This window comes from Aulonocara stuartgranti (genome assembly GCF_965226115.1).
Source record: "Aulonocara stuartgranti genome assembly, chromosome: 13".
Taxonomy (NCBI): domain Eukaryota; kingdom Metazoa; phylum Chordata; class Actinopteri; order Cichliformes; family Cichlidae; genus Aulonocara; species Aulonocara stuartgranti.
Window position 1 is genome coordinate 17,487,634 of NC_138949.1, and position 19,172 is coordinate 17,506,805.

Here is a 19,172-nt window from a genome sequence, read left to right on the forward strand (position 1 = left end):
CTCTGTTATCTACATTATATGTGATTTCCCGATGTAAACAACCGGTTGCACGTATTGACTCGTATACAAAGATGCTCTATGTGCGCGTAAAGATTCTCAATATCCACCGTGTTTGCATGTGATTGTGCTTAATGCATTTTTATCCGTGGTCATCAATAGTGCGCTATCCCCCCTCTGTGACTTTGCAGGGCTTTGCGTGTGCAGTACAGGCAGGTTTGTCCTTTGGTACAGGTTGGATCATTTTGTGCCTTTTGATTAGCTGCTGACTCAGCGTGGCATCAGCTCCACGTGCTTGCTGTCATTGTCCTATTGTCCTGTTGTCCATGAGACATTCATTTAGATATCACCAGATGGGTTATATTATATTTGTCCTTGCCTAGGCTGTATGAGTCAGTCAAAGTAATGAACAAGGAATTCAACTGGCAGTCGACCTTTTTAACAGGGAAGATATCAGAGAAGGTATTAAACCTGCTGTAATTAGGAATTTATTTTGCGTTTTGTTGCTGGTCAGGGCTTTTATTTTTAAAATGGTCGATTAAAGCTGTGAGTCTAAGTTATTTACAGGAAAAACAGTTGGTCTTCCTATTTGTAATGTTGTACACATGGCTGACTTTAAGGTTAAGCTAATGAGGCGATGTTAATGATTTGGCAGCAACTCAAAACTTGTTCATGCTTTTTTCTGGGTGTGTAAATGACATTGAAGGGCACATAAAATCCACTTACCAGAACATTCGTTACACATTCAAGTGTGTTGTAGGTTTTATTTTATGTGCAAGAGGGCATGTGTGCTTTCTTTGCTTTGAAATATCTATAAATACTTTAATCTGCACTGACCTCTAGTGGACGATGTTTGAAGTTGCGCTTGTTTTGTTGAAAACGTCCAGTGAGGAGGTGTGTGGCTGATTATTTTACGTTTCTGTGCTGTGATTCCCTCTTGCAGTCCATGAGCTCACAGTACACCCACACTTTCCAGTAGTAAGGCACACTTTTGCAATATTTTGTAATTCTCTTTCCTCTCTCACAGTCTACCTTTCTTCCCCCCACAACCTTCTTTCCCATTCTCTTTCTTCTCTCCCAGTAGGTTTTCTCACCATCCAGCACCTGCTCGCCGGCACTATGAAATTGAAAAGTCACTCATTCTGCATTCAATATGATATGGTATAAATAATACATTGTTTATTTCTAACCATCACGCGCCAGACTGGTTTTGTACTTTTGTTTTTGCATGGAGAGTTGAAAATTGGAAATTTCCTACATTCTTATCTCTGTGTTTTCAATCAGCTGTGTTGCCATTTTCTGTTGCTGCACTTGTTGCCTGTGCACTGTGCTTGCAGACTTTTGTCACCGTTCCACATGCATTGTGCGCTGCCACGGGGCATAACGAGAATAATATATCAGCGGTAATTTACAAAACACACTGTCAGTGCACATATTAGACATAAATGAAAGACATAGAGAGACTCATTCAGTCTTGCTGAATAGGTAATTGAGAGTAGGTGTCTTTTTTTTTAACCTTTTTCATTAGTACATGAAACCTGAGGGTGAAAAAAAACATGCCTTATCAAAACAGGTGGTGCATGTTTGTTCATGTATAGATGCACACAGTACATGGGAAAAAACATTATGTCACGCCCACAGGAAAGAAAGAGATACACGATTGTGCTACCACAAAATACAGCTGTTTCATAATACAAGCCAAACATTGCCCACCTGTGTTGGTTATGTGGGCTCTGCAGTCACTGGTCATAATGAGCAACTCCGAGGAGAGCATTGGAGGTTTTTATGCATTCATCCTCATTTCCATATTCCCTCTGTCTTACTGGCTGTTCATGAAGAAAGGTGAGTGTCACTCTTAGAAAGATTTAAAGATTTCTGTAGATCTCATTCTCTTAATTTGTTTAAGGTTTGTTGAAGGTGCTATTTTAAGCGGAAATCTGTATCATAAACTTATTGAAGGGTTAATGAAAGATTTAAAGGATCCACCAAGATCCAGGATCTGTTACATGAGAAACACTTTAAAGTGCTTTGAAGATCATAGCTGCCGTTATAAGGTGCTATATAAATGCAGGCCATTTACAACTCTGCTACTTATGGAACTGCATTTCTGGCTCACTGGAAATCCCTTTTAACATGGCAGATTTAGTAGGAATGGCAAGTGAATGGATATTTCACTTCATATTTAGTCTCCATGCTAATGAGAAGCAAAATGTTACAGATAAAACAAAACAAAAATGAGATTTAGGAAATCAGCGAGGTATTGTTGCATTGGCGAATAGTACTATTTGTAGGTGATTTATTGTTGATGTATTATAATTTTACTAACTTGCATAACATATTAACACTATTAGGGGAGTGAGGGGCGTGTCAGTTGGGCTATTTATTGCAAGGGATGAAAAAGAAGAGAAGCTGCGATTATTTAGGTACATGGATGTTATACAGTAAGGTAATGAAACTGAATGGAAAACGAACTGAATGTGATGCTTCTTCCCTTGATGCCTACAAGTCCGCATGAGTGTCTGGTTTAGCATTAAAATACCTGATCTTTGCCCTTTGTGCCCACTAGATGTCCCAGTCTAGCTGATCTGGAATTTAAGAACGTCCATATTCTTCCTCCCAACCCCCAAGTCAGACCTGTTCAGTGATGTTGTGTAGTATTTTTACTGATTATACTGTCACATAATAAGGCAGTTACACAAAAGATGACATGTTTGGCCATACAGGCACATTTATAGTGATTAAACGACCATACTTTATGTTTATCCTTGTATTTATATGTTAAAAAAGTGGAAACAAAATAGGTTTGTGTGTGTATTTTTTCTTAGGCATGTTAAGTCAAGCGTTATTAATGCAGAGATCAATAGTAATGTATACATGACAGGGTCAGTACAGCAAAACATCTCCATAGAGCCCTTAAGAGCAATATAAGCATGTAGCCTGTCATAAATCTTCATTCCTTCAATCAATGTACCCCGAGGTGATCTGATCTCAAATGTCAGCTCACGCATCCATAATAATCCCCTGAGTCTTAAGTTTGACATATAGAAAGAATGGTAAATGGTTAATGGCCTGTATTTATATAGCGCTTTACTAGTCCCTAAGGACCCCAAAGCGCTTTACATATCCAGTCATCCACCCATTCACACACTGGTGATGGCAAGCTACATTGTAGCCACAGCCTGGGGCGCACTGACAGAGGCGAGGCTGCCGGACACTGGCGCCACCGGGCCCTCTGACCACCAACTCGCAACTCTTGAGCCACGATCGCCCTCCATAAATACAGACGACACATGTCAGTAAATTCACTCGAGTCTATTAGAAAAGCCATAAACCTATCAGTACAAATGAGAACAACACTCTCCACAGTTTAGCGCCTATCAGTTGTCTAGCTTCCCCTCAGTGCTTATGTCTCACAGCATCTCTCACGGTATATTTAGCAGCAGAAGAAATTTGGAAAAATCAATAGTAGGCTGGGAAGTTTGTGATTTATTTTTAAACATAAGTGATTCCAGTCTTCTCATAATATGGTTCATACTAGAAAAAGAGAGCAAATAAGGTTTGGCTTTTAAGGTCTCATTAGTCTGCGATGTCTCAGCAGGGAACACACAAAGTAACCTCAGGCACCATATACTTACCAGACTGTATGGAAATTAGCCTTTCTTCTAGCAAAGTTCTCCACATAACTCCATCCCTACTATTTGTAGTTTCTACTATTTCATAAATGATATTCATTTATGAAATCATACCAGATACATATCTATAGTAGCGAACTAGAACCTGTATCATCTTATAGATGAATCTCTGTAACACTGTTGCAGATTGAACTAATTGCCTTTCAAATGGTTAGTGAAAAAACAGTTATTGATAGAGATTTTTTTTTAACTATATGGATTAGTGAGTCGTGCATGGAGTTTATTCTTGTTCATATCAAACCAGTTTAGTCCACTTTTATTATAATTTGAAGATGCATAAACATATGTAAACTACAACGTGACAGAATATTTGTGGGATCTCTCATTTTCTTACCCATTTTAAGTTAATGGGCCATATGTGTACATACATAAAAATTCTCAAAGGCTTTCTTGAAGTTTTAATGTGATGTTTATTTAGTTCATAAATTGAAAGTTGAAAATGTATCCACATTGTCTTAATACTAGCCTTTCAACTCTGCAGAGAGAGAAGAAGACTATTTTACTTCTGCATGGATCAGGCCTTTATTTCATGGTTTTACTGGGCTGTGAACACCATGCACAACATTTGGACAGCTCTTAAACTGAAGCGTGAGCATATGTAGATACTTTTTGGTTTAATATAGAAGTTTAAATGCAAAATGATCTCAATAACATAAAGAAAGAAGTCACACATTACATGAAAAACATAAAAACAGCTATTTATAATTTATAATTCAGACAAATTCAAGAGTATTTTCTATTCTAATGACCATTCATAAAATAGTGGCAAAACAGTTTATGCAGTATACACTATTTGTATATGCTGTATTTGTAAGCTGTCGATGGCACTGTAGTGTGATGGAGCTCGAAGTCTAACTGTGTCTAATTTTGGACCTGTTGCACCGAGTTTTTGAACTTAATGAGCTTTTTGATTGAGAGGGTCGTCCTTTCTTTTGAAATTAAAAGCCTTTGGAGTTGTAGATTTGATGAGAAATAGCAGAGAAAGTAGGGTAGGAGGATAGCGGAGGAGTAGAGGACACGTCTGCGGGTCCAATTTTCTATGGTGACAGCCAGAATGAGGTGAAAAATCCTCCAGGAGGCGAGAGATGCTGGAGGGTAATAAAGAATAGATACCTCTTCCCTCTGCACTTCGCTACACAGAGGAATCTGACCTCAGTCACTCCTGCTCCTCAGTTTGTCCTTCCTTTGTACCCTCTTGTTCTGTTTCTGTCTTTTCTTACTTCTCATTACTTCCCCCTGCCACCACGTGTCTTGCAGCAGCCTGCCTCACTTCTTCCCATCTATCCCCTTGAATGGCAACTCTTCAACATAAAAGTGGGTAGAGAAATCATTTTTAACCAACAAGTCGGGCTCAGGTTTCTTTATATCCCTCTCTCTGTCTCTGTTGTCAGTGACTGGTTTAATATTTCTCTGTTTACATTTACCATGTCTGCAATTAGAGCTCTGCTTCAATACAAATTGTATACACTGCTGCTGTAGAATTAAGAGGAAAAAAACAGCTATGGTGGTGAAGCATCTCTCGGCTTTGACACTGTTTATGTAAAAGCAACGTCAGCCAAGAATAGGTTTCCTGTGACCTTGTCTGAAATGTGCATGCTTGTGTGACCCACCATGTCCACGATGGCGCTGTTTATGTGACAGTAATGAGGTATGCCACTGCACTGCCCAGTTGAAAATGTAGCAACAGGAATGTCAAGAAAGAGAAACAAGAGCAGAAGTAAAAACAGACACTGTACATTTGTCAAGCTGCTGCTGTCTTTCCTCTCTCAACCCTTCCACTTTCCAAAGAAAGAGACAGAATGGGAAGAACAGCGGGACAATAAGACAGAGAGGCAACATACCATTTCCCCCCAGCTCTGTTATTTTTGCAGCATAATGTGAAGCGATACCCTCCCTGGGAGTTATTCAGGGTGGGGCAGAATTTACTTAGATAGTGGGTAACAGTAACAGCCTGCACAGATTCAAGTTGAATCTTTAGGTATCCAAACCTGAGCTGATGACTGACAAACACTATGAATATTTAGGGGTGATGCAATTACCAAATCACAGCGTCCTTATGAAAGAGGATATGTTTTTCTTTCTTTAAAAAAAAAAGATCAAGAACTGATCTCAAATATTTGGCAGTAAGAGTTAATTAGTTTACCAATTTTTCTTTATTACCGCACATTTATGATGTTTGTTTTTCATTCACTTTACACATTTTTCTGTCATAAATCCTCCACTGTGTGTGAAGCATTTGAACTACGCCATCAGTAATATAAGATTAACTTATGGACAACTCATGGTTGGTGACCACAAGTCAAAACAATTCTATAGAAATGCTTATCTCTATCAACAGATATGTCAATATGGATATTTTGAAACAAAGGACAAGATTTTCATTACTGGAAGCTTTGTGGTTAGCTCATCTGGCCAAAGGACCAATGAGCCCATGCCATGCTGATTCATCTGTTGTCCATCCACAATTTACAAGAAGCACTATTCCTGCTACAGTGTTGGTCATAATTTAAACACATTTACATGCAATGGTAACCGAGTGGGTCTTCACCCAAAATGTGCTGAAGGACAAGCTCACATTTGTCATTTTCAATTGATTTTAATCCTCATTAGTTTGTCAAATAAAGCCAACCTTATATCTTTCTGGATTTCACACATTTACAATAAACTCTGAAGTGTGGGGGATTGAGAGCTGGATGAACAACTATGTCAACTGTTCTGATTTTAATTTCTAAACCACTTGTCATCTAAGTTCTACTGAAAAGTCATGTTCGAACAGGGACCCTGTGTGGAGATTAAAGGCAGGGTAGAATTAGCCAAAAGTGGGAAAACTGCAGCATGATTTGACTTTTTATTATCTTTTTTAAACTTGTCTGCAATTTGCAAACACTGAGCCGTGGATAGAACAGGAAGTCAAAGCCTAGACATCAAAATTGGCAAACTAGCAAAAGAGGTTCCAGGTTGCAAAGAAGCTAACATGATAACCAATAAAAAAAATGTAGAGAAAGCCCAAAGGTTTTCTTTCAACAATAGCAATAGCTAGCATGTTTATAGCATGTCTACTATTTACCTGAGTACAGGTAATCTAATAGGACGTTCTTGTAGAACTTTCTCAACCGCTTCTGCCATGTAGGCTAATTTTGTGCCACACGTAACATTTTTGTAAAGTACATAACATGCCCCTCAGCATGTACCTTGAATTATTACATTGACATTCTTCTCATAGAAGCATTAAGCATTTCTATACCAGAGCCAGAAATCTGAGCCCTTGTAGCTACACATTAAAAAAGTTAATGAGACATTCTATCGACCGACAGGAACAACGTCTGCAGAACAGATGCTGCAATCTCTACAGTGAAAACACACATTTGAGATGAATTAGGGTGAACGTAAATATGTTTTTTTTCCATTACTTAAATCTGCTTTTAAACACTCTCTCCCAGTTACCAAGGAAACCACATTAGGCAAATCAATGAAGGTAATGTCGCTGGAGAGGGAGGGTATACCTCAACTCTCTCATCTCCCCCAAACGATTTGCCTCGCTGTGTGTGTGTGTGTGTGTATCTGTCTCTGTTTGTCTCTCTCCCTCTCATTTTCTATGCCATCTCCCTCTCATCCTCTCCCCTCTCTTTATCTGCCGCCTCTCTCTCACTCACTCCCTCTTTCCCCCTCACAACACTTGCTTTCTGACAACCACTGCCCAAGGACTAGCAGGCGCAGCGCATCCCTAGATTCCATCACTCGGCAGGCAGGGGGGCCTGGAAGAAGAGGAGGAGAAGGGAGGGGGAAATGCCCCCTAAAAAAGTTCAACAGTTGCGACGTTCTGGACTTCTGTGTGACAGCCTGTAGCTTAAGTGGTTATGGCCTTCACCGGGGAATAAGAGGGGTTGACTGAAGAAAGATTCTGGGGAGAGAAGAGAAACGCCCGTCAAGCCAAGCTATCAGCCGCTTATCGTTATAGTTGACCTCACTTTGTAAAATCCCTCTGAAGTTAGAACACTTTGGACTTCATCAAAGTGACTAAAAGTGAGGAAGACAGTGGAAGACAACTCTGCTGAGCTTAAAGTGCTCAGGCTGAGGACAGCTGGACAGGTTTACATGTCCTGACTTGGACATATGGGCGGCCTCTCAAGATGTTGAATCTGGACGGGTTAGAGGTGATTGCGGTGCTGCTGGTCATGGGTCTCTTCATCAAAGTCTTAGAGCAGTTTGGGATGTTCGAACCTGTCGGTGGGGAAGGTAATGCTTGTTTGTTTCTTTAAGAGTTTTGTCTATTAAAAATAATTATATAAACATAAACAAATTGAGTTCTCTGATATTAAATGATACTTGTTTGTACAAGTGAGCGCATGAACAGTTTTATCTGCACCACGCATTCCTTCTGGTTCTGAATGAGCTGCAATCTTTTCCAAGGGTTTGGGTTACCAGTGCAACAGTGGGCCATGCAACACACTCTCTCATTTCCCAAACACACACACACATACACACATACAGAGTAACTTTAGCCGTGCGTGTGTGTGGCCTCTCTCTGCCCCAGGGGTGTGTGCTTTTACCTTTTAATCGATATCACTATGGAAAGAGTGGGTCTGAGTGCAGTGTAGAGGCACTTGTCTCACTGAGGGAATGTCAGCCGTACTGTTTGTACTCTCATTAGCTTAAAACCTAAATGTATAGTTGGGTAAAGAAGGGAGATATGGAACATTTTCTTTGAACATTTTCAAGTCAGTGCGCTTTCTTGTTGGGTTTATTTGAGAAAGTCAAACCTGAATCAGATCCGTCTTTTAGTAAATAAATTTTGGTGCTTTTCTGATCGTTGAATCATTTGTACCAAAGCTGTACTAAAGGGGTTTAACAGTTTAACAAAATGTAATATTTACTGAAAGATACATTTACAACACAAAATACAAAAGCACCTGCCTATTAGTGAAGAAAAAAAGGTCCATTTCTGCTCTGGCTCACCTCCAGGAGCTGTCACCACACACCAAGGCCCTGTTTGGCCTGTCTTATCAGGGTGACCTGTGTTTTGTCCCCCCCCATCCAGTTCCTACTTTACGTTGTTCACGCTTCCTTATCTTTCATCTGTTGGTGACAAGATGACAGATGGGATTCGCATCCCTATTATCTGTTTTGTTTACTTGTTTGCTTGCTTGTTTTTTTCTTTGCACATTGCCCACAGTGCTCTGTTCAGTTCAAGTAACTTTAGCACTCTAGCAAGATTTTCTTCTCAGCATTAGTACCAAAGCACCTCTACTCCACTTTTGAGTGCTTTAAATATTAAAACCTTCACAGATTAAAAGTTCTGGTGTATTATTCTGGATGTTACACTGGAAGAGACACTCTTCATCCCTGATGCACCAGCTGGACTGCACCCAGTAGTCAAGGTGTGCCAGCAGCTCTGTCATCTCAATAAAGTTCCTCTTGGAAACCTCTCATCTACACACAGCACTCTACATACCAAGCATGCACACAGACAGACACACACAGAGACACAGTGGAGATCCCATTTATTCTTCCATTATACTTAGGACATCAGTCTTCTGCATATTTTGACCATGGTTTATGGAAAGTAGCCGCCTTAATAAATATGTGTGTGCGTGTGTGCCAACTCCCTTGTGAGTACTTTAGCTAATGAATTTTTTTAATGGAGGAACTTAGTCCAGATGGCAGAATGAATGCATCACTCAGACTATCTGCAGAATCACCAAAGAGTTTAGGTCCAAACCATATATGAGCGTGTGATATACCAGCTTCAGTCTCAGAGTATGCGTGCTATGTATGTTCATGCCAAATGCAACTTCCAGTACAGTTACATTACACAGCATGCACTGTGTCCACTGATCAAGTATCCATTCCATTTAAACTCATTAGTACCTGTCTCCCTTAGGATTACCCCCTTACTAAGCTACCAGTGGGGATTGAGAAAAACGAGATTATGAAATGATAGGTAAAATTTATTTCTCCATTTTCCAAAACTGATATTTTCTAAGAAAGAAGAAAAGAAATAAAATATTCATTCTTTCTCTGCTCCCTCTTGCCAGACTCATTTTCCTGTACCCATACTGAGTCATCTTCTGGTGAGACAGAGCGAGACCAGTAAAATAAGGAGACTGTGTGATTCTCATTACTTTAATGAGCTGTGCTACTGACCCATTGGTGATTAAACGCATATATACAAAGTAAATGCACATACTTTTGTGGAGAAAAGGAGAGGAAACTCTTTTGTTATCGAGGATGCATGCAGCATGCGTGAAGTGCACTCTGGTCGGGAAGTTTACAAGGTTCTGATAGATTTAAAGCTAATGGATAATGGCTGGAGTGTGTTCTTTGGAAGTTTATGAGGTGGAAATAGAAGGGATGTGCTGGTCTGTGCTGGATGGCAGCATGCCTGAGAAAAGTTTTTATCAACACTGCAGTTTCCTCCATCTTCACCCTTTTCTTTGAGTAGAATGTGTTGACTTTAACTTATTCAAGAAACAAAAGAAATCTCTGTGTAAGTATTTACCTGTGATAAACATACATGTATTTACTCTGCCTATTTCTTTTGCTGATTTACTTCTCTGAGAATATCAGTGACTAATATCCTAAAATCAAGCTAAGGCCTACTGTTTGTGCTGTAATGTATTCACTCACTTCATGAATGAAAAGTGTGGCATCTTGCCATATGCTCCACAGCCTCGTTTAGCCTTTGATTTTCAAATAAATTTGCCTGGCACCGGGTTGGATGAGTTAGCTGGTGTCAGGGACATATTGAAGTGCTGCTTCATCACTTCTGCAAGGTCTTTGATACTTTAATGTCTCATATCAATTTATACCAGATTTAACATTAGGATGTGGCCCATACAGTGGGGCAAAAAAGTATTTAGTCAGCCACCGATTGTGCAAGTTCCCCCACTTAAAATGATGACAGAGGTCAGTAATTTGCACCAGAGGTACACTTCAACTGTGAGAGACAGAATGTGAAAAAAAAATCCATGAATCCACATGGTAGGATTTGTAAAGAATTTATTCGTAAATTAGGGTGGAAAATAAGTATTTGGTCACCTCAAACAAGGAAAATCTCTGGCTCTCACAGACCTGTAACGTCTTCTGTAAGAAGCTTTTGTGTCCCCCACTCGTTACCTGTATGAATGGCACCTGTTTGAACTCATCATCTGTATAAAAGACACCTGTCCACAGCCTCAAACAGTCAGACTCCAAACTCCGCCATGGCCAAGACCAAAGAGCTTTCGAAGGACACCAGGAAAAGTATTGTAGACCTGCACCAGACTGGGAAGAGTGAATCTACAATAGGCAAGCAGCTTGGTGTGAAAAAATCAACTGTGGGAGCAATCATCAGAAAATGGAAGACATACAAGACCACTGATAATCTCCCTCGATCTGGGGCTCCACGCAAGATCTCATCCCGTGGGGTCAAAATGATCATGAGAACGGTGAGCAAAGATCCCAGAACCACACGGGGGGACCTGGTGAATGACCTGCAGAGAGCTGGGACCAAAGTAACAAAGGTCACCATCAGTAACACACTACAACAGCAGGGAATCAAATCCCGCAGTGCCAGACGTGTTCCGCTGCTGAAGCCAGTGCATGTCCAGGCCCGTCTGAAGTTTGCCAGAGAGCACATGGATGATACAGCAGAGGATTGGGAGAATGTCATGTGGTCAGATGAAACCAAAGTAGAACTTTTTGGTATAAACTCAACTCGTCGTGTTTGGAGGACGAAGAATACTGAGTTGCATCCCAAGAACACCATACCTACTGTGAAGCATGGGGGTGGAAACATCATGCTATGGGGCTGTTTTTCTGCCAAGGGGACAGGACGACTGATCCGTGTTAAGGACAGAATGAATGGGGCCATGTATGGTGAGATTTTGAGCCAAAACCTCCTTCCATCAGTGAGAACTTTGAAGATGAAACGAGGCTGGGTCTTCCAACACGACAATGATCCAAAACACACTGCCCGGGCAACAAAGGAGTGGCTCCGTAAGAAGCATTTGAAAGTCCTGGAGTGGCCTAGCCAGTCTCCAGACCTCAACCCCATAGAAAATCTGTGGCGGGAGTTGAAAGTCCGTGTTGCTCGGCGACAGCCCCAAAACATCACTGCTCTCGAGAAGATCTGCATGGAGGAATGGGCCAAAATACCAGCTACTGTGTGTGCAAACCTGGTAAAGACCTATAGTAAACGTTTGACCTCTGTTATTGCCAACAAAGGTTATGTTACAAAGTATTGAGTTGTATTTTTGTTATTGACCAAATACTTATTTTCCACCCTGATTTACGAATAAATTCTTTACAAATCCTACCATGTGGATTCATGGATTTTTTTTTCACATTCTGTCTCTCACAGTTGAAGTGTACCTCTGGTGCAAATTACTGACCTCTGTCATCATTTTAAGTGGGAGAACTTGCACAATCGGTGGCTGACTAAATACTTTTTTGCCCCACTGTATGTCAAACCAACCTGGAGATTGCCATTTCTACTTTTTAGTTTCGCTATGGTTCAGTGAATATGTGATGATTTTTGAGGTGAGGTGCGCACAATTGAGTAAGAATATGAGGACTGTTTGGTTCAGAGTCCTGTGGTCGATCCAAGGGGAAATATCACAGCAGAGCTTCAATTTGGACAGAAGACTTAGAATAGACTTTAAATTTTGCAGTTGCTCCGTTAGCTGCGTCGCTTAAAATCTTTTAAAACTCGTCATCATCCAGGTATTCACCTGCTCTGTGCAACTGACCATAACTGTTACAAAGCATAGCCTGAATAAAAAAATTCAGTGTTTTACATGTAAAGAAATAATTTGTAAGGGAATATAAATTTCCTCACAACCATGGCTGCTTCTTTATAGAGGGCAGTATCCAACAGCTTATATTCTTCTTCTTCTTCTTCTTCTTCTTCTTCTTCTTCTTCTTCTTAGTAGTAGTAGTAGTATTTCCATCTATCCATTTTCTTTTGCTTATCCTATTCAGGATTGTAGACATATTATTATTATTATTATTATTATTATTATTATTAATAATAATAAGAATAATAAAATAGTATCTTTAGTGGTAGCAGTAATAGAAGTAATAGTGGCAGTATGTTTGCACTTTTATTGTTATTATTGTTAATAATTGAGCAATCAGGTGGAATGTTATTATAGGGAAATAATGTAGAAAGTTATTACCAATTAAACACCAAAGTAATATGAAACAATAACCAAATAATATCTTGTGTCAGCAATACTTATAACTGAGTAATATAGACTCAATACTTGAAATGTGCAATTCACTTGTATTTTTATTTTTTATTCCTATTTATTCTATTTCTCCCCTTTGTATATTTTATTTATATTTGTCTCTGTATTTATATATGTGTGTGTGTGTGTGTGTGTGTGTGTGTGTGTGTGTGTATATATATATATATATATATATATATATATATATATATACATAACAATTCTGTAACTGTAACTTCGGTCGTTGCTGTGCTTTTTGGAAGTCGAATTTCCCAGAGGAACCCACCCGAGGGATTAATAAAGTTCTATCTTATCTTATCTTATCTTATCTTATCTTATCTTATATTACACCTAAATCTGTGTGACTGGGTTACATAGAAAATAATGTGGAAACAAATTTAGTAAGAGTACAGTAATATATCCTGCTATCACTATTGCAAACTGCTACCCAAATAACTGTTACGTCTGTGCATTAACATTTTATAACCTGACTTTAAAGCAGTTGTGACCTCATTAAAATGAGGTTACATATAACAGTATTGGATATTATATTGCTGGAATTAATCCCACCTTCTGTCTGCAGCATTCTTTCATTGAAGATAACCATGTAAATACAGTGGCTTATTACCTGATACTACATGTTTGGCAGTTTATAAGAAATACCATGTGAATTCCATGTAATAATATAATAAAGCAAACTTTGAGTAATGTTATAGTTATATAGAAATACGTGATAATGTATTTGTAATAACAAGCAACCAGGGCTGCAAAATGCAAAACTATACGTTTTTCCTCGATTTTATAGTAATATTTCTACAGCTGAAAACCTCAGACCAGACAAACATATCTGTATTTGTTAAATGTGGATGGTACTTCACTGTCACTACCAGATAGATAGAAGAGTAAACTGCTCTGCTCTCATCATAAGACCTACAACTGGAAAAAACAAAAAGATTTTATACTTCAATATCCTGACCATATGAAAGTTTATATGCCTTTGTACTAATGTACTAATAAAAAAAATTTTAAGCAGGATATTATATTGTTACCAGTATGTTACTATGCACTTACTAATTGGTTTTGTTTAATAGGCATTGATTTCCACATTATGTCACCCAGTTTCCTGCTTCTTATTGCTCAATTACATACATTTCAGTGCAATATTACCATCACTAACAGGTCTAATCATTTAAATAAGACATAAAAGATTTTAAAAAATTGTGTAAATACTGTATTTTCTAGTACACTTCTCTCAAAAGAAGATGGATGTGATAACAATAAAACATATACATTCACTAAATGTATTATAAACTATATAATAATGGATAATCTATATAACAATCTATAGGTTTCTAACTCTGAATGGCCAGATATTTGTATGTGCATATTTTTCTCTGGTAAGCACTATATCTTAGGTCCATTATAGAACAACATCCTCTTCCTGTCTACAGTGAGGCTCAGCAAATCATCTTTTTCATGCTTAAGAGGATATTTGGCCAGTGTGTGGTTGGTGTGTGTCTATTTGATGGAAAGGAAGTATGATGACAACATGAAGGAGATGGATAAGAGCAGGTAAAAAGCTTAGCGGTCAGCAGAAGACCTATCTATGTCTAAGCACAAGCACATATGCATGCACATGCGCGCGCGCACACGCGCACACACACACACACACACACACACACACACACACAGGCGCATTGTCTATTAGCTTACCTATCAACACAAGGGCAATTACAATGAGGGCAGATGGGGGTTTGTGTGTGTGTTTGCAGTCCATTCAGTCCATTAAGAGTAAGTTGTGTTGCTTCACACCCAGTATAAGGGTCTGTGAACGCTAAAACCATCCCTATATTATATCATACCAAAAGCACATTTAAAAATGTTATCCGAAAGTCATACATTTTGCAGCAGTGAATTGTTGAAAGACTTTTCATTGGGCTCTTTTGGAGAAATTGAAAAAACGATAGCAGTTAAGACACTTTATCAATGGTTTGGACAAGGATCATTCCGATTGTGGCAAACTTTATAAACTGCAATAAAAGTGCAATGAGGATCAAGGAGACTGTCCTTGTTGACCTTGCCTGAGCCTCTTTCTGTCTCTGCCCCTCTGATGGCTAGCCAGGAAGAAGATGAGAGCCTGGGACACGGGAGGATCAGACAGGGGATATTTAATACGCAACTCTCTCTGTTCCTCTGCATCCTTCCCTCACTCCATCTCTCTTTTTTTCTTCATTTTTTCTTCCTCCTCTCTGCTTTTGTCAATGTCTGTCTTCGTTCTCTGGCTCCCCATCCCCTGATTTCATTATGGCAGTTGTGTGTGTGTGTGTGTGTGCGTGCGTGCGTGCGTGTGTGTGTGTGTGTGTGTGTGTGTGTGTGTGTAAATGAGAGACTGTATTTGTATGGCAGGTGCTCTGTGAATAAAAGAACAGAAGTTGTAGACGTTCCGTTGCTCTTCCTCTGACACACGTCTGGAGAAAGATGATAACATTGAGAACAAACTAATGAATACACACACACACACACACACACACACACACAAACCTAACCTTGAAAAAAAATCTGTCATTTTTTTGTAATTTGAAAGATTTGCATTAGCGCGGCTTAGCTTCATATTTGAAGACCATTTTACGCCAAGCAGCTTAACCCGTTAATGTTCGGCTGTGCTGTTTTCAAGATGAATTTGATTTTTCTGAGTTGCTTCAGCAGTTTATCAGGCACAAAAGAAACCAGCAATATTTGATGAAATATTCACACACCCCGCTGTAGCAGATCTGTCAGACAGACTAAACCTGGTTTTTGTTTTGAATCAAAATACAAAATGATGATCCTCTTTAGAGCTACCTTGAACCAGCTGATAAGCAGCAGCTGAATAGACTGTATCTTGCTTTATGGCAAGGATGTCAAACATAAGGCCTGGGGGGCAGAAATGTTCCAGCAAAGACTCCAATCCAGCCCAGTGGACATCTTTGAAAAATCTTATGGTGGCTATAAAATCTTTACTTTTAACTGTATTTTCATACATTTTAAAGCTTGCACTAGGGATAAAGACCTCCCCCATGGCCATTCATACTACACCAAACTAATGAAGTGAGAGCTAAACAATTTAATTATAGAAAAGTTCCCTTTTTTAACCATTTACTCTAGAAATTTCAGTTTTCTTTCCAATGTGTCCACACTAAAATAAATAAATAAAATAAGAACTCACAAAAACTGCAAATGCACCTGGAACTGAATGGGAAATGGAATTTTCCACAGTCTGGCCCACTCAAGATCAAGATAGGCTGTATGTGGCCCACCTTAAAAGGAATTTGACATCCCTGCTCTTTGGTATAAGAACCCATATAGCAGGCGAACACAGGCGCTGTTAAAATATAAGACATAGTTTTCTGAGATGGCAATGGTTATGCTGGGATAGAAGACAGTAAGCTGTGGTTATGGTAAGAACAATTACTCCTAAAACTACTTAATTAGGCCGCAGACATTACTTGTGGTAAAGCTGCACTTTCCTTTCATGTATTAGAATATAAGAGGTAACCATCAGGGCAAATGGTCGTGAATAATTCAGGTCTCAGCCACACATCTGTAGTTTTATTACTGTGTCTTGCTTGGTTTTGACCCCAATGGGCTGAATGTAAATTGGAGTAAAGACTGAAAGCGCTGCCTGATGGTGCAGCTCTCTATTTATTCTTATCTTTTTAAAAATTTCTCTGATTCTCATGATTCTTACATTACAGTATTAACAAGGCCACAGAAACCTGGCAGCAGGATTCACGAGTATAAAACATTTGTGTTGGACAGACAGTGACTATTGTTTACCCTGTCCTACAACAACAGAATAAGGCTACAGGCTGCTGTCGTTCTGCCATTGATTTAACTGCCAATTTGATCTTTATTCATGGCAGGATACCAGTAAGCATTTGGGATAACTTTCCTGTAAGTTGCTGCACGCTGGCTGAGCTGTCCTCAAAGTACATGTTTCACTGTCTTGTGTTCCAGCATAGTAATGTGTTGTTTGGCTGAGAAAGTAGTTGGTTTGCTCCGTAATATAGTTGCTGTGGCACTAATTTAAACTTAAGAGTTGTTTTAGTGGTTGTTTTAGAAACAAATCTTTCCACAGCTGAAACCAAACCTTCGGAGTGCTGAGATTCCAACCCTCTTAGCTGATAAAGTTTTTTTCCCCTGTTTTTTCTGTTGTATCGACCCACAGGATGTTTTCCTGATTTGGCTCCTGGCAGGAAAAGGCAGAGCAGAGGTTTCATGACTTGATAGAAATAGGTTTAGAGGATTGTTGTCAGCGATGCAAACCCAATTTAGATTGACTGCTTTACACCACTCACAAACACAGGATGCATTAGAAAAAGACATGAAAGCTGCGTGTCAGAAGGTTCAAAGTACAACTTTAATGCTGTTTGGTCTGCTGCTGCTTTGATCTTAGACAATGCCATAATATCAACCGCGGATCTTGCAGGGAATGCGCGCTTGTGAGAGAGAGAGATGGCATTGGAAATCATTAATAGCTTGTGATCTTTCATTTCTCTCAAACTGCTCCCTGCAGCTGAATTAAATCAAGGACAGTAACAAGGAAAGAGCATGCCAAGAGTTGAACAGCATTGTTGACTGCTGTTTTGCTAGTTGCATGTCTTACCTTGCACTGCCCTCTACAGGTGTGCTGCTTAATCGCTTCAATCTAAAGTTTGTCAAAATTTAAAATGGTCAATTTTGTGCCTTAAAGACCTTAAACACATTTGATTTAATGAGCTGTAAACAGATCAGCTACATTTTTTTTAACCTACACACGATCATTTAACAACTAAGACTAATGATATCCTTCCAGTAGTTTTTGGCACTTTCATCATGTATTTGTTAAATATAAACTGTAACAGATCTAGCTTTTCTGGTTGATCCTAACTTTAGTCCCTATCATTAAATGTCACACGAGTAAAAGAGAGAGACTCCCAAACTTAGCATTCGGATGCTGCCGATGTCTCCCAAAAACATAAATTAGTACATCTCATTTCCTCCAAACAGACAACATTTTTGATCCGTCAGTGTCACCGGGTTGTGTGCACTTTCTAAAGAAAACTGTTCATTAGCTGGTCTCTGTAGTTTATACTGAAAGGACTCGGCTTCAGTAGAAACTGTTTTTGTCCCCCATCGCCGTATTAAAAATATCCTCAAAAGCTAATGATCTATGCAAATGGATCTCTTATTTCACTTATCTAATTGGAAACACACTAGCCAATTTTGAGCACCATTTGTCAATGACCTCCTCTGTGTCTCCTTCGCTGCACGCTTTCGCACACACATATTACACCCCCACCCCCCTTGCACTCTCTTAGACATTTTAATCAGTTTTGAGAGGAATAATTGCCCAGGTAGACGTCTAAATATGGAGGTATTTCAATTACTTGGTGTGTCTGGCCTCGGGCAAACTATGCCTCACAGAGGCTAATCAAGTAAGACTGATTAACCCAACATTTTATTATAGTCTACGTGTGCACGCATGTGTGAGGGTGTCACCATTTATTGTAGATTAAAATTCTCCCAAGTAAATGTTTGTCATTATATCCCTCGGGATGCATTAGAGCTGCCACCTTCTCATTTGTATGACACATAAACAATTTAGGCAAAAAAACAAACAAACCCCAAAACCCTTTCATCTGTGATTTCTCAAACTGCCCTTTAAACACCTTCAGATGGGATGGATGGTTAAGATGGGGATAAAAAAAGGAGCACTATCTCAGATAACCACTACCCTGCTAATTATATCACACAGACTGTCAGATTCCAAGCAAACAGAAACACTCTGTTGGACACTCACTGCAAAGACCTCAGCTGATTAAAAATGAAGTGACAATTATTGTATGAGGAGCTTAATCAGGATTTTGTTGTTTACCAAACTTTTAAATACAGAGAAGCTTCACAGTGTGACTGATTTGGAGATTAGTATGTTGTAAGTATATACACTGAACAAAAATATAAACGCAACACTATTGTTTTTGCTCCCATTCTCCATGGGATGGACGTAGAGACCTAAAATTCATTCCAGATACACAATATAACCATCCCTCCCAAACAGTGGTCACAAATCAGTCCAAATGTGTGGTAGTGGGCACATCTGCCATATTGAGATAATCCATCCCACCTCACAGGTGTGCCACATCAGGATGCTGATCTGACATCATGAGTAGTGCACAGGTGTACCTCAGACTGCCCACAACAAAAGGCCACCCTGGAATGTGCAGTTTTTTGCACTATTGGGGGTCTGGGGACC

The 19,172-nt window shown here is 39.3% G+C and overlaps 1 protein-coding gene across 7 annotated transcripts in view; it reads left to right on the forward strand.

Annotated features, from left to right (window-relative positions):
• Positions 1 to 19,172, forward strand: part of LOC309720546 (A-type potassium channel modulatory protein KCNIP2-like) — a 119,799-nt gene that overhangs the window by 85,510 nt on the left and 15,117 nt on the right. Inside the window, exon 1 of one of the 7 annotated variants that reach the window (XM_082557568.1) lies at positions 1,810 to 1,839. The exons of 4 other annotated variants lie outside the window; for them this stretch is intronic. In XM_082557568.1, the coding sequence (XP_082413694.1) occupies positions 1,830 to 1,839 (10 nt within the window). In that variant the 5' untranslated portion in view covers positions 1,810 to 1,829. Of the gene's footprint in view, positions 1 to 1,809; positions 1,840 to 6,844; positions 7,926 to 19,172 lie in introns of those variants that run through there. 2 more of the 7 variants (XM_082557562.1, XM_082557569.1) reach the window with 2 other exon arrangements.